Here is a 15,848-nt window from a genome sequence, read left to right as displayed (position 1 = left end):
AGCAGCACTTAACAAAGCTTCCTCTTTCTCCCTTTAATCGCAGGCTCAATTTGTCACTGGGGTGTCCAATTTCTGATAAGCGCTTTGACTGAGAGAGGCGAGGTGGGTGTGGGGAAGAACACAAAATGGATGCACCTGCTAACAAATGAAATCAAACCACTCCATCTTCATTTCCCCTTTTTCCGCCAGCTGGAACAATGCTGCCGCGCTTTAGCTCCCAGCACATTGAGTTATTTCCCTCTAACCAGGCAGAAGGCCTGGCTGACTTACAGTCAAATAATTAGAAAGGGCTCAGAAGTCTACTTTTAAACCTGTGATGGGCACCTGGGCCCAGTTTCAGACCTGAAGGGAATTAAATGTACAGTAGTTGGCTAATTGTATTTTCAGAGGATTTATTTTGTTGGAGCTGGAGAACGTGAAGATGGAAACAGATTTGTTGACAGCATTACAAGGCTCTCACCATTTTTGTAGTTCAGAAATAATTCTGATTACATGTTTCATTGTACGTTGCATCTTGGCAGTAGGTCAGTGCAACACAGGCTCATCTGTTTGTTCAGGAACCACAACTATGAGATCTATAACTGAGCAGTCACACAAGCGAGCAACTTGAAAAAGCAGCTGCTTTAAGTCTGTTGAGCTGCACATAGTTTGACACACACAGAAGATTTACTGTAGCTTAGTATCTGTATATCTGTGTTGTTATAAACATGCCATCCCGGTCCTGTACCAAACCCCAGAGTCGTCTGGCATTTGACACGGCAGCATGTGACTCAGCACATTGTAGTCTGGTGTGATTTATATGGGGATATGTGAAGATAACACAGATGTGGCAGCACCATCGACATGAAGAGAGCAGTGTTGATCTCATATGAGTGAGCGTCATCCCTGAAGACTGTTCTCTGTGATGCTAACCTGCATTTGAGCTTCTCCTTGTTTCTCTGCTGTTATATCAAAAACATCATGCTAGTGTCGTGTGGTAGACGGGAGGCGTTCTTGGTCTTTTGGCACCAGACTGAAATATCTCAACGATGATTGCCATGAAACATTTCACAGACGTTCATGGTCCTCAGAGGATAGATCCTGATGATTTTGAGGATTCCCTGACTTTATATTTAGCACCACCAGCAGGTCAAAGTTTTCTTTAGTTATCCAGTGAAATTTGAGCTTTGGTTTCCCCAAAGCTCAGATTCACTTTTGTGGCTTTAAGTGACGTGTCGTAGCGGTTGGATGCACTCAGGATGCACTGTCATACCTTTGGGGATCACTTTGTGGAAACTCCCATGAGCCTCTGCTGTACACTGTGCTAAGTGCTCATTAGCAAATGTTAGCATGCTAAGACGCTAAACTAACCTGCTGAACACTTGCATGCTAGCACTGTTACTGTGGGCATGTTAGCTTGCTGACGTTAGCATTTCCTGTCAACATTTCCCTCCATGTTTTCTACTAAGGCTGTTTTAACTGCAGAATAAGCCTCCGAACATTATCACGGACGACTTCAGAGCAGCCTCTGATTAATTTGACTCATTTCATGTGTTAATCATTAATTAGTGTGAGATGTATTATGAATGTGAGTAAATCAAATCCAACCTCTAGAGCTGCTTCATGAGATATTTGCTTTTTTCTTCCACTACATGTCAGATCTTCTTCTTTTTTTTTTTTCCTCCCTCAAGTGGTTTAAGAGTGTCATGTCTGAGAGTCGGCTGGCGTTCTCCTCACTGAGGCATGCCCAGCTTCTGGCTGCACTCTGGATGGATTTTCAGCAGATAAATAAATAACTAGGCTGGCACTCCTCACTTTGGATCCCCTCTGTTTTGGCAGGCCATCCACACTGCATTTTCTATCAGGTGTAAACATGTCTGTCAAACGGCACAGCCAGGGACCTCGGCATTTTGGCATTCATGACGCCATGCATGCACCGCTGCCAGCACTTTCTGTCTGCCCGCCTGACCTTGGCCAAGCTTGACATGACTGAGCACACTTAGCTCTACCTTCCACATTTGTAGGGCTCTTTGGGAAGCCAAGTGGGCTTAAGTGGCTGTTAGTGAAACTGACCCCAAGTTGAAGAATGGACCTTGGCTGCCGTCCTCGCAGCGCTGACGTAGTGGATGGGTAATGACCATGACATAGCTCTGGCAATAGCGATGGCCCGGCCAGGCCGTGACACTCACTGCCTGATATCTTCTCATCCTCTCATCTCGCCACCATTACTGTCATCTTCTCCAGTGCGAGCAGCCGTGGACGTGGTCCAAGCGGCCGGGCCACAGGCTCCAACCCACTGATGTAAAAACAGGACAGGGGGAATGAGGTCACTCTGATAAGATAAGGCCTCATACTTTGAAGTGTGCTTCCTTCTCTTAGTTTCATGGTACACAGCTCCTCTAAGAGCCTGTGTTCTCATTGTGAAGCCGGCGTTCTGAATCTGACACGTTTGCGAAGAGTTATCCCATCCAGCTGCGGACCATGTATTATTCTAGGGGCACGCTGTCTCTCTTCACTCCACATCCACCATCTCACCTTAGGGAACTGTCACTTTTTCATCAGTTAGTTACTGAGTGTTCATGCAGCCTCATGGTTCTTTTGCAGGCCGCTCCCTCCCTCTAAAGAAGAGGAGTTTCAAGTAGCTGTCTTCCTCTCTCCCACTCTACTGCAGCAGTTTCCTTGTTTGACAGTTTCATCCCTGACACACTGTGTCTCGCAACTTGGAAACCACTATTTTACAGACTCTCAGTTTGTGTGCGAGCTGGGTTTGGGTTGGTTGTCTTCCCCCCCCCCCCCCCGCTCGCCATCATGGCCATCTCCCCCTCTCGCCCTTTCTCCGTTGGTGTGAGATAACACCCGGGGGTTGACGAGGGGATCTCTGCTGACTGAAAAAGCAAACGGCCTGTTCCTGTGCCTCGGGATGTGCTGGAATCATCAGGATCCATTGTGTGCGACTGTGAACCAGCCTGTCATAGCCTAACATGCTCGTGTCCCTCTGCTAGCAGCAGAAATCCCTTTCTGCCTGTGTTGTTGGTAAAGCCTGACGGGCTAATGAAGGCCATACCAAAGTGTTATTTCTTTGTAACATGTTCAAGAGCCAAGGCTTTTTCCCCTTCCTTTTGACAGAATGCTCTGGCTTGGTATTCAAGGGTAAAGAGCTGTTCTCTTCTTCCTGCTCCTTTTCTTTCTTTACCTCCTATTCAGAGACTCTGCTTGCAAAGAAAAGTAATTTCACCCTCTCTGTCCCTGAGAGAATCAACACAGTGAAGTTGCATTGAATTTCCACTGCAACATTTTTTCTTGGCTCTATTTCAGACCCATAACCTGGGGGTAAACATGCAATTAAAATAACAGCAGCCTGCTTTCTCCTCCACTCTCCTCTCCTTCAGCCGTTAGCACAAGCCATGTACAACATGGTGACTTGGTTCTCCTAATTGGTTTTTCTTTTAATTGGTATAGAAAAGCTGCTAATATTCAACCAACAAGCAAACATACTTTCTCACCTTGTTTTTTTTTTTCTTTATAGTTTTTCTCCACTAATATTGTTGTACACAACTTCTAATGAGCTTATTTTTAGCTTTTCCTCATGCATTACTGCTGGTGGATATTTTAATAGATGATTTCCTATGCAGTTAGCCTGATGCTATTCCCAAATTTCTAATAAATGCAGATCCTAGCTGATGGAGTGGATATTGATCAAAGCATTCTGCACATGAATGCAGTTACTGGTCTAATTTCCTAAATGGTTTCCATCTATCCTGGTCTTCTTCTCTTCTTTGCAAATTTTTTTTTTTTTTTACTTGCAGACAGCTTTCTTTTTCTCCTCTCCCGCTGAGGAATGAAAAGAAAATATAGGTCAGCTTTTATGGGAGCAATTTGACACATGACACAAGCCATGTGCATCACTTGCTCAAGTCCTGCTTTGTCTGCTACGCCTTTATTTGTCTATAATGAAAGCCACACAGTTATTCACACACTTTTATTACGGTTCTATAAGTAGCCGGTGGAGACTTGCCGAGTCACGGGGGCCCCCTAATACTCTGAGAACCCCGTGGTGTCTGTCTGCATGGGGCTGATAGTGTGAGACGCCTGGCTAAACTCCACCAAGCCAATCCCTGCTTCACAAGCCTGCCCAGCTGGCTCGGCCTTCACAGACACAACTTTGTTTCCACTCAGGACAGGAGGGGCTGTGTCTCTGTGTGACAAAGGCTGCTAAGCCACGGAGGTAGACACCTACCAGGATGGATGGATGGATGGATGGATGGATGGATGGATGGACGGATGGACGGACAGACAGACGGACCCCCTGCCTGGTGGTCACAGGGTAATTAAAACCAGGCACCTCCAGCTTTTAGTGAGCTCAGTCTCTGTCTGGACTCTGTCAGGTGTAGTCATCCTGCTATGGATACAAACAGTGTAATGTGTTGAAACCCCCCACCCCCCCTCATGTGGGGGTGTTTGCCTTTGTAGAAAGCGACAGTGTTTGGCGTGTGATGTATATTTGAAGTCGCTGTGGCAGTGGAGCTGATAAACGAGTCAGTAGACGTCAGGCTTCTGTCTGTCGGGCTTCATCTCCTCCTGCTCTCCGCTGTAAAGCAGAGTGTCAGCTGGGGCATTACCATAGGCTGACCTTTGCCGCTACACTCCCCACTGCACAGTTTTCTGACATTCAGGGGCGCTGTGGGGGAGGCAGGAAGGGGCTGGGCTGGTGGGCTGTTGGCTGTTTTTTCTGCCTGTAGTGTTCTGATGTGTGTGTTCTTATAACAAATGAAGTGACAGTTTATGCTGGTGTTTTTTTCGGGGGTTTTTCCCCTCATCATTTCATTCTCCTGCCACTGCTTTGCTTTTGAAACCCCAAGCAAAGACACTGTTGTATTTGATATTTACTTTTCCTCCACCCCAAACCTGCCTGTTGTCAAAGAGATTGCGGTTATCTTTGTGTGAAATCTTGGCACCCTGATAAATGAGAGAGGGCTGGAAATCTTGCCTGCTGACATCAAGGCGCTATGTACCTAAAATCCTTCCAAGGCCGAGGGAAAAGAATAACATATCAGGCCAATTAAAGTTAATGCATGGTGACACGCTGAATCGAGGGCAGGGATTGCTGCCATATGGCGGTCCAGGCTGTAAATCAGAAAGCAGGGGAAAGAGAGGAGGATGAGAGGAGGATGAGAGGAGTGGGAGGCTGGGCAACAGAAAGGGTGACGCAGCATCAACGGCACAAAACATCCCCAAAATCCTCCGATCTGTCTCAAGACCGCCGCTCCACCGCACACCAGTCTCCCCCCTCTCTCTACCCTTTTCTCCCTTCCTCCCCTCCCCCCTGCCCCTGCAGCACCCCAAGGTGCAGCGCTCTCAGGTATCTGTGTAGAGCTGGCAGCTTCATTAAGGCTTGTTTTTTCTCCTCTCACTGGGAGGATTTAAATGAGCTGTCATCCTGACCTTTTTGAGCTCCTGCTTTTTAAAGAAGGTTCAGGCACCCCACCACCCCAAACCTGCCGCCCGTCTTTCTCTCTTTCCACCTTTCTCTCTCGCTTTGTCACTCTTTCCTGCACTTGTCTCTTCTCCCTGCAGGGGGGAAGACACTTTTAAGCCATCACCCTGCGGCAGACAGGCATGCCAAGGTTGTTTTGTGGGTAATTGCCTCTCTCATAGACGCTGTTTGTCTGCACACACTTGCCGCCCTCTTCTGATGCCACGCAGCAAAAGGGGAAGGCACGGACTCTGTAGACTTAATTTGCTCCCTGACTGTTCTTCAGTGCTGATTAAGCAAGCATCTGTGGTGTTTTGAATACAGCAGTAAGCCAAGTGGAGCATGGCTAACGCTTTCTCCCTCTCTATTACATCAGGTTATTGCACAAAGTGGCAGGCATTTATTGGAGCTGTAGCCCTGTTCGTTCATTTCTCCTCACCACATCCTGAGCCGGCTCCATTGTTTAATGTCCCCAAAATAAAGGCCTCTGTGAGGTCTGGAGGACTGCAGTATCGATCAGAGACTCACTAACTTGTCAGCTCCAGGCATCTTGAGTGTGTTCTTTTCGAGTGTACAGGAGTCATTAATTTCCTCCGCCATGGTCTGGTGGAGACGGGGAGGTAAAGCACAGGTAGCAGGGTCCAACTAGCTGACTAACATGCAGGGCGAGGAGAAGGAGGAGGAGGAGGAGGAGGAGGAGGAGGAGGAGGGACTGAGTCGATTTAAAGCTGCGAGCCCCTCGGGCCCAGTCTGCCCGTTTTACTTCAGCTGTTTGATGTTTAATTGAAGTTGTTATTGGCATCAAATGTCACCTTACCTGATGCTCCAGGTGTGAATCAGTTTCTAATTGAAAGGTAACTATGTCTCCCTCAGCCCCGAGCCTCCGGGGATCGGCCACAGAGTTCTATTAGTCCGGACCCAGCCTCTGTATCGCCACGCTCCATGTGCTGCCTCGCAGTTATGTCTGACTGCTGACCACCGCCCCCCTCTCTCCCCCTCTCTCTCTCTCTCTGCAGTGTGAGGAGAAGTGTGTGTCCCATGTTGCATTAGTGTCTGTGTGAAATGCTGGCCTGTCTGCCGGGGCCAGGTGACCTCCCCCTCCAGCTTCTCCCCCACACGCAGATGAACACTGGACTTCAGAAATGTAAGTACTGATCTCGAGACACACACTCTCACACACACACACACACTATTAACTACCACCACCATCCCACACAATAAACCAAGCTGTTACAATCCTGCTGCCCACCCCACGTCAGATCCCCATGCCAGCCCTGGCCTGGTTCTCTTCTCCATCTCTGTGTTAAAACCAGAAAGAGAGAAAGAATATTTTTGTGCTCCAGGACCACAGATCTGTCTTCAAGGGAAATGAGGATGAACTGCGCCATTAATTTGCTGATGAACAGTGAACTAGCTCCCTCCCTCCCTCCCTCCCTCCCTCATCGCCCCTAAAGATCTGTCTGGTCCTGTGTGCTTACTACAACACCATCGCCACACTCATGTGTTACATCTGATCGTCTCAGTTACTTTTCACCATCAGGAAGAGTCAGTTACTGTCAGGCCGGCAGACAGATTGTGCCTGAGTGGTTTTGCCCTGATGATCCTGTAATGTGAGTGAATTTAAGACACAATCTGCTGCCCCGGTTTAACAGCAGACTAGTCTGAACTGGCCCAGTTAACTCAATGTGTCTAAATTGTACAGCTCAACTGCAGACAAACTCAGACCCTGTAGGGTGTGAGGGGCGGCAGCACTGTCTATCTCTTCAGCCTAAACACGTTTAAACATTTCACAGTTTTTAAAAGTGCAAATGATCATTTATTCCTTTTATAACTCATTCAAACGTACATCCATGTAAATTCTTGCAACTACGTCGTACCCAAGAAAATCAGTCCCTTCCCAGACATTGATCGTGGCCCATCCAGTTGGTCAGCCTTGTTTGTTCAATCATGAAAAGTCTACGTCTCCTTTTCCTCCTGCCAGTTTCTCTCTGAGTAGAACTCAGCCCCAGCCTGACCCATTTCTGCAGCAATTTTTTTTTTTTTTGTAAAATGCTCCAGCTCATCAAGACTGTAATTTCAGAATCACAGTAATCAGCCAACCCCCAGGAGATCAGCGAGCGTGAGGGAGTCTGTTAAGTGCCAGCGTCTGTTGCCTCACTCAGGCAGACTTGTGACATGGTGCAGCCATCAGCTAGACAGTTTCTCTGCTCTTCCTTTATGTGACACACTAAGACACATCAGAGCACGAGGCGCAACTGGAGTTCAATTTGCTTTTCTGCCCAACACTGTAATCCATTTTGGTGATGGAGCATGCTTCCCACTGCACGGCAGTTCCTAGAAGTGTAATTTCAATCTGTTTTTTTTTTTGTTTTTTTGTTGTTTTTTTTTTTTCCTCCTCGTCATTCTTTCATAATGCTTTTCCTTTTCATCTGCTCTTCAAAGTACTATTAACAGACATGGTGTTACATCAAAAGGCACAGAGCTGTATTTCATTTAGACTAAATCTTTTTTTTTTTTCTTTTTTTTTTATCAAAGTACCTCAGGAAAAAGCAAACAAAAAAGAATAAAACCTGTACATACACTATCCGGCCCCTGTAGATCACCTTCTGCATGTCTGCAGGTTGTGCAGCTGTCATATTTTTGAAGCGTGAGTTCCCTGTGCGCTGCCACACAGCTAGAACCAGGCCTCAGCCCTACAGTAACACCGCCGCCTGGCTCCTGGCTGTCCACGGGACTCATCGTCTCTCCAGAGCCCCGTCATTTACCCAGAACTGAAGATAATTTGACAGTTTAACTCCAGAGGAGATGTGCTTGACTGCTGTTAGGTGAAACTCATAGACTAGATGTCATTTGAAATCTTCAATACTCTGCAGTCTCTAGTTCCCAGAAAAAAAAAAAAATGTTGGAGATGGAGAGTTTACAAAATTAGCTTCGATTTGCGTGACCTCTGTCCCTTCAGCTACTCAGTGCACTGTAACGCGACGTCTTGCGTTACAGAATCTCATCTTTTGACGTTTCTCCCTCCCTCTATTTTCTAAGAGCTCCAGATCGCCTTCTCTCCTGCGGGTGAGTCTGTGCAGAGTCGTTTAAAGTTACGAGCTTGCAGGTTGCTGTCAGAGACAAGGCCGGAGCAGCTGCTCTATTTATCATCAGGGAGTGACTGTGAACAGGCGCAGGCTGTGAAATGTAAAGGCTTGTCAGAGGAGTAGATCAGGTACGCTGAGACACAGCGGGTCACGGAGAAAACGGCTCATCCTCCAGGCAGGATGACTCGAGTGCCAGGAAGTGGCCCCGGGTCCTCAGCTCTTACAGGCAGAACAAACAGTGAGTACAGCTGGACCGCTTGGCTGATTTTCACATCTCAGTCCCAACTGAGATCAAAAGCAACCATCTCCTCTTCCTCTTTCTCATAATATTTTCCATTTTTCAGAGGTCTTGCGATGCTGATCTGTCAGCGTAGGACGCTCTGTTCAAAAGTCTGCTGAAATGTTAAGGAGGATTTTTTTTTCTTCATGTGAGAAAATTCATGTGTCTAATTTGACGCTGGAGCTTCAGACCTAATTTCCTGCTCTTGTGTGAAAATTGCAGTTTACAGCAGCATGAGCCCCAGCCCCCCCCCCGCTGCTTAAACCTTGTTCAATGAAAACAGTGGTTTGAATAAAAGAAACCCTAATTAGTGCCTGCTGACTGTGCACTTGTGTTCTAGCTAGCTAGCTAGCAGCGGGGTAATTAACGCATGGCCAGACTGGCCTCTATCCCCCGTTTCCCTCCCTGGGAACGTGCTTAGCTGGAGATCTGAGAGATGATATGCTCGTAGCCACCAGCAGCCGCCCACAAACTTCACTCATATCCTCATTAACCCTCCCTTGATGCTTTAAGCTCTTCAACTAATCCAGGTTTCAGGTTAAGGTTGAAATGCTAATAAGCTACACTTGCTCACTAGAACACATAATCAACAGCTGCCAGGACCTTAAACAGATGTAAACAGCAAGAGGTCGATTTTATCCACGGTTATGGGAAACAATGCTAAACCATGATTTACCAGTTTCATTACACATTTTACAGCAGTTCTGTTAAACTCTTTTTTTTTTTCTGATTTGCTTTTTTTCCCCTAAAATGCCCGCCTAAGCTTTGTTAACAATGTATAATCCCTTTTCCAATTTAATGGATTGGTCAGTTTCCAGACATAGACATTGCTTTCTTTGCTGTTTGCCTGAGTCTCACAACTTAAGTATAAAACTCATTATACAAGTGCCAGTGGCAAAGAAATAACTGTTCCCAGTTTCATGCTCGCTGCTGTTTTTCTTGCTTTATTTAAGTGAAATATATTTTTCTCTGTCTTTAAAACAGCACATTGTTTAATACTAAAGACACATTAATTTATAATTGATTTCATGTATATTATATTACATTTATACATCTTGTTATCATCTCATCATGTCCACAGTTAACAGGTTTTCTACTAAACAAAACCTGCTTCATTTTATTAGAAGCCGAATCTTCATTTGGTTTTTTTCAGCTGATGAAAATAGGTATTAATAGCTCTGATCAATCAGTTTTGCATGCTCGTATTGATTACCCCAACCTTCTCCCTCCATGTTGGCTCAGTATGTACCCTGATATCCCCAACTCAGCTCATCTGAGAGAAGGCAAACCCTGACAGATGTTACAGATGTTACAGATGAAACATGTTAAGTTACTGTGTTCTTTTGTACCGTTCATTCATGCTGTCCACAGTCCCGCTCTCATCCAGTAGATCTCATTCTGCTAAAATGGTGAAAGATGTTTTATTCATCGCAACAGCTGATGGTACTCTCTCCCACCTACTCACTCCCTTTCTAGAGCTACACTGACATAAGGTTTTGACAACGGTTGCAGAGGCTGCGCCAGAATCTTACAAGCTCTAAATATATCTAGAGAAGTGAGATCGAACAAGTTGCATTAATCGAAGGGTTTTGTGGAGTTTCATGGTGTGTGAGCACAACCCACCGATAGCCTGTAAGCTAGGTGGGATGATTGGTAAAATCAAACTACCTTTGTATTTGTTTCATCTATGTCACTATATGGAGCATCATTTCAAACAAGGTCGTTAATCATCACCTGCGTTTGACAGGTGAAGTCCATCCCCAGCACGTCTGTGAGCCTGTGTGCTGCTGTTCATTTATCTGTGTTTGCTTACCCTGGCATTTATTCAGCGACAGACATTAGGCCTCAGTGATGTCGGGTGTCGAGCTCCAGCTCCTTGGCCCAGACCCCTGCATTAATGAGGCTGCCATCAGCAGGCTGAACACTTAGTCACAGCAGCCCCCTGTGTGCCGCCCCATACCAGCCCTGCACATCGCTGCCCATTGTTTCCTGTTCACAAATAAAGCAGGAATTAATTAGCCAGTTGGCACGATTCTCGGTGCCGCAGTGTCAGCGCTCACAGTTCAGCTCCATCCCTCATCCCTCAAGCCCAGTCCGCCTTCTGTGAGACTGAGCGTAACAGCCACGGCCGCATGAAACCGCAGACCTCTGCCAGAAACTCAGACATTTCAAGTTACTGCTCACTCGACAACAGAGTGAAGGAGCTGTAGTGATGACATCTATTTTACCTGCACCGAAAATAACCCCTCCAACAAAACTATTGAGAAAGTTAGTGACCAGTGATCACTGCGCTCGTCAGTCTGAATGTTGCGGTGTAAGTGGGTCAGACTGACGGAGCCGAGGTGATCGGGACAGCGAGATGGAGGAAACCGGGGAGACGAGCCTGTCATTCTCCAAAGCCATTATCACTGACTCTCAGTGTGAGTGGAAAGGAGCACAGTCACGTTAAAATGAGACACAGTCACATCCACACGGACCGAAAACGGTACAATTTGTACAAGATACTGACACATTAGCCAACACCTGCATTTTAAACAGGCTCATGAATGAAACGCACCCTTGCGCTCACACATGCACAAACACATAATCATGTTCACATTGTCACTTTGACACTGTTAAATTTAACCACGGTGCTTAGCAGGTATAACGAATGTCTGCGAGCTGAGGCCTGGGAGGTGTTCCCGCAGATCAGAGCCGCTGCTGCTGCTGTGTCTGATTACTTGTCTGCTGTCATGGAGCTCTGCTCTCTGCGTCTATCTCTTTCTTTCCCTCTCCCCAAAGCAGCCACAGGGGACCATCGCTGCCTAGCTCACTCTTTGTTTATTTTGTGAGTCAGTAGCGAGCAGCAGCACCCCCCCACCCCCCCAACCCCAACCCCCCAGCTGCATACTTATTGTTTGCCCGGATGCTACGTCAATTAAGGCCACTAAAAGCTCCTGACCTCAAAGTTACAGACACGACCACAAAATTGGATTGTAGACTGGGGATGTGTTGGCCCAAGTAGTTCAGCTGAGAATGAAATCTTGTCTCTCGTGAGAGGAGCTGTGAGGGTCTGAGCAGGAAAACAGGGAGGTATGGAATATGAGAGCGCCCTCCAAAATCGGGTTCCTCTCAGCCGCTCAGATTACACTGATGTGCTCTTTTGTGGTATATACACTTCTACCTGGATTGTTATCTCTCTCATTGAGCCTCTTTCCCCATTCTCTTCGTTTCATGTCTTCTGTCTCTGTCTTACCTCTGACCTGTCCTGTCCTCCGCCCCAGGGGACACCACACAAAGGATGAGATCCGCTCCATTTCCAACCCCTGCAGAATTGGATGCATATGCTAAGAAGGTTGCCAACAACCCCCTCACCATCAAGATCTTCCCCAACAGCGTCAAGGTCCCCCAGAGAAACCACGTGCGCCGTACGGTCAACGGGCTGGATACGTCAGGCCAGCGCTACAGCCCGTACCCGTCGTCTCAGGCCAGTGCCAAGACCGGCCTCCTTGCTATCGTCAAGGTGCCCACAGTCAAAGGCATCCTAAAGGATTTCGACGGCAGTCGGGCTCGCTTGCACCCTGAAGTCATCATGAACCCCCCCACGGGACCGTACCAAGTGGCTTCGACCAGCACTTTAAACCACCACCCGACTCTGCCGAACCTTCCCCGGTCGCAGCAAAGCTTACCCCTCCAACCGCAGGACCCACCTCAGACTCTACAGATGCCCCTCCCTCAGCACCAGGGTCACACCCAGAGCCTCAGACACCCTCCCCCCATGGCCCAGCACCCTCAGGGCCCACCCAGACTTCAGACTCTGTCTCAGCACCCAGCCCTTGGCCAACCGCAGGGGCCCCCTACTGTCATGCTTCAGCAGCAGCACCTTCAGCAGCAGCCGCCGCCCGGCCTGCAGGGGGGCAGAAAGCTGCCAGATGGCGATGCACCACCTAATGTTACCGTTTCTACCTCAACCATTCCACTCTCAATGGCCGCTGGGCTGCACCAGGGCCACCAGGCCGACTTGAGCACCATCGTGCATCAGATCAACCAGTTCTGCCAAGCTCGAGCCCAAGGCGCAGGAGCCACCTCCATGTGCGAGGGCCAGATCGCCAACCCCAGCCCCATCAGTCGCAATCTGCTTATCAGCGCCTGCTCCAGGGTCTCCATGCACAGCAACCCTGCCACCCCTGGCTTCCCCCCACCCAACTGCATTATTGGCGCTCAAGAGAAAGCCACGGCCCCGGTGGGAGCCCACCCTCCGCCCAGCGTGGCTGCTATGAACCACTTGCCTTCCAGCCACACTGATCTCAAGCAGCAACACCACCTGCAGCAGCATCTGAATCAGCAGCAGCAGCAGATACAACACAACACGCAGCAGCAGAAGATGCGCTCTTGGAATCAGCACCAGTTGGCCCACGTACCCCACATTCAGAACGGTGGGACCCACCTCTGCAAGCAGCCTTCCAGGGACCCCACCTTCCATTTTAAGGGCATGGGCTACCCTGCAGAGGTGTGTGTGGGTCAGCCTTACACACTGAAACCTCCCATAGAGAGGCCCACCCCCTCTCCCCCCGTCAACAACAACGGCATGCCCGGTCCCATGGCCCACTACACTAATGGTCACTACTTCCAGTCCCACATTTGGAACAGCAGCATCCTCCCCACACCCAACAGTGACAGCTCCGGGTCTCAGGACGTAGCCATGCCATTCCACGGTGCGGGCCCAGGGGGCTGCACCACGCTAGACTGTGGGCCCCCTGGGGCTCCCCATTACAGGCTAGGAGCGAGCTCCTCCTCCACCCCCTCCACCCAGACGACTCTGATGCAAACGGCAGATTACTTGGGTGGGGACTTCCAGACGCCCTACTTCCGCGATCAGAATCTAGGGTTGATGGGCAAGATGCAAAGGCCGACTCTGAGCAGGGTCGGGCCAGAGGTTGGGGATGGCAGAACCGCTCTCATCCAGCACCCAGGGTACAGATAAGCTATGGCCTTGTCTCCACAACAGTTATCAAACCCCTTTGTTTAGTCTTAAGAAAGGAAACACGTGAATAAAACTAAATTGATAACTTAAACAAATGACCGCTAATGTTAAAGAGGGTAAATTAATATATTTAATGAAGAACAGTATTTTTTGTTCTTTTTTTTCAATAAATCTTGCAAGTGATCAATTGCTACTTTTTATTTTTTTTGTTAATGATGAGTGCTTCACCTGGCACTTTAGGGAACTTTTTTCATGTGCGTGTGTGAACATGTCTGTACTGTGTGTGTCATTCCCTCTATCACACTCGTCTAACTGTGTGCCTGGGTCTTAACTGATCCTGCGTTATTTCAACTTCAGTCCTATCAGTGAAGTTTTCTTATGCATGTAAGAAAGAAGAAAAGCAGATGGATCCCTGCTCAAACATTTACAGACGGGTGTTTTTTTTTTTTTGTTTTGTCAGGAATTTTTTGGTTTTGTTTTATCAGACAAGTGACTAATTTTCATTTTTGGTGTTGATGCTCAGATCTCATATTAACTCCAAGATCAAACACAATCATTAGAGGACTTAACAGAGAGTAATGATCTTGTTACAATGCAAAGCTATCAGACACTGGAGACTACAAACCACAGCTTGCAGTATGCACATGTACACCGAGGTTTCATTCTTTTTAAATGTAATTATTTATTATTCAAGGTAGATTCCTCTCTGTCAGTTAAGGAAGCATGTAATCAAGTTGTTTGTACATAGTAAAGATCCAGCAGGGAGCAAATATGTTTAAAAAAGAAAAAGAAAAAAAAAAGGTGATGCTCTGATCTGCTTTCAATGCTGCAACGAATTCAGGTGTTTAAAAAAAGACTTTTGTCAGTGCCAGGAAGGATTGGCAACAAGACGGCGAAAGGTTAAGTGCAGAAGAAGCTTAACTCTCAAACCTTAAAATGGCCAAAGTCAGGTTATCAAGGACACGCGGTTATGAAGATGTGCCATTTTGTTTTTGTTTCCTTTTTCAGATCATTTCTGTAACCATGACAAATGTATTACTTGAATGTTGAGATTCTTTGTTTTGAAGGAGACGGCTTAGTGACGAGGACAAAACTCTGGAGTAGAAGAAATAATAGTGTTACTAATGTCATGTAGAGTCTAACCAGAGTTTTGATCCCGACAGCAGGAACTTAAGTGAATTAAGTTTTGTGTAGTTGCTACTGATTCTGATGTGAAGTCCGGCTGAAAAGACCAAATTGATCACTTGCAAGATCAGAGGTAAACAAAACTGACTTTTGAGTTTAAAGTGAAACAGCAAATGCATTGTTTATTTTATTGTACACTGGCTTACCTACTAGACTACTGTAACTTTAAAAAATTTAATGATTGTGTGTGTGAATGTTGCCTGCTGATGTGGGTAGAGTTCAGGGTGAGTGTGAGTGTGCGTGTGTGTGCGTGCGTGTGTGTGTGTAAGAGAGGGAGAGAGAGTGTGTGTGTGTGTGTGTGTGTGTGTGTATAAACACAATGACGCCCATGTTTTGTTCACCTAACTCCCTAACAGCCCTTAAAAAGCCTTAAGTGTTTGGTCCTTGGACTTTCCTTTGCAAATGAGCATGGTTTTACTGAAAACCCCAAACAATAAGGAGAAAGAAGATGGTAAGGATACACAGAAACAGCATTTTCTTTTCTGGTCTTTTTAATTTTATGAAGTTTTGTTGAATAGACAGGCAATTCCTTAGAGATTCTTTATTATGGAAAGCAAGAAAAGGAGTAATATTTTGTAATTATATATTTTAGCAACGTGTAGTTACAGAGCTGTAACTTTTTTTTTTCCAAGTTTCAAAGCTTCAGTTTGCAGTTGTGACTATTTATAATACTTGATTTGCTTGTTATTTAAATTTTATTTTCTCCTTTGTTTCTTGTACTATTGCTGTGAAATGGAAGAAGGTCCATAAGCCTTTCTTTTGTGTCATTCTGTACGACAGATAAGAGGCAAGAGCGTGAGAGTTGTGCTACTCTTTTTGTAATATTGTAATAATAAAATAAAGTTCTAATTTATGCTTTGAATGAGTCTTAACCGTAGTTTG

General features: G+C 46.7%; 1 protein-coding gene across 4 annotated transcripts in view; it reads left to right on the top strand.

Moving 5' to 3' along the window:
* Positions 1-15,828, top strand: part of fam222b (family with sequence similarity 222 member B) — a 34,404-nt gene extending 18,576 nt beyond the window's left edge. For all 4 annotated transcript variants that reach the window (XM_022745946.1, XM_022745948.1, XM_022745947.1 and 1 more), the window contains 2 exons: positions 6,469-6,596; positions 12,082-15,828. In XM_022745946.1, coding sequence (XP_022601667.1) covers positions 6,515-6,596; positions 12,082-13,781 — 1,782 coding nt within the window. In that variant the 5' untranslated portion in view covers positions 6,469-6,514 and the 3' untranslated portion in view covers positions 13,782-15,828. The remainder of the gene's footprint in view (positions 1-6,468; positions 6,597-12,081) is intronic.
* The last annotated feature ends 20 nt before the right edge of the window (positions 15,829-15,848 follow it).

Source organism: Seriola dumerili, unplaced genomic scaffold (genome assembly GCF_002260705.1).
Source record: "Seriola dumerili isolate Sdu_G_001 unplaced genomic scaffold, Sdu_1.0 BDQW01000091.1, whole genome shotgun sequence".
NCBI classification, from domain to species: Eukaryota; Metazoa; Chordata; class Actinopteri; order Carangiformes; family Carangidae; genus Seriola; species Seriola dumerili.
The sequence above is the reverse complement of the archived record's forward strand: the minus strand, read 5'-3'. Positions and strand labels throughout refer to the sequence as shown.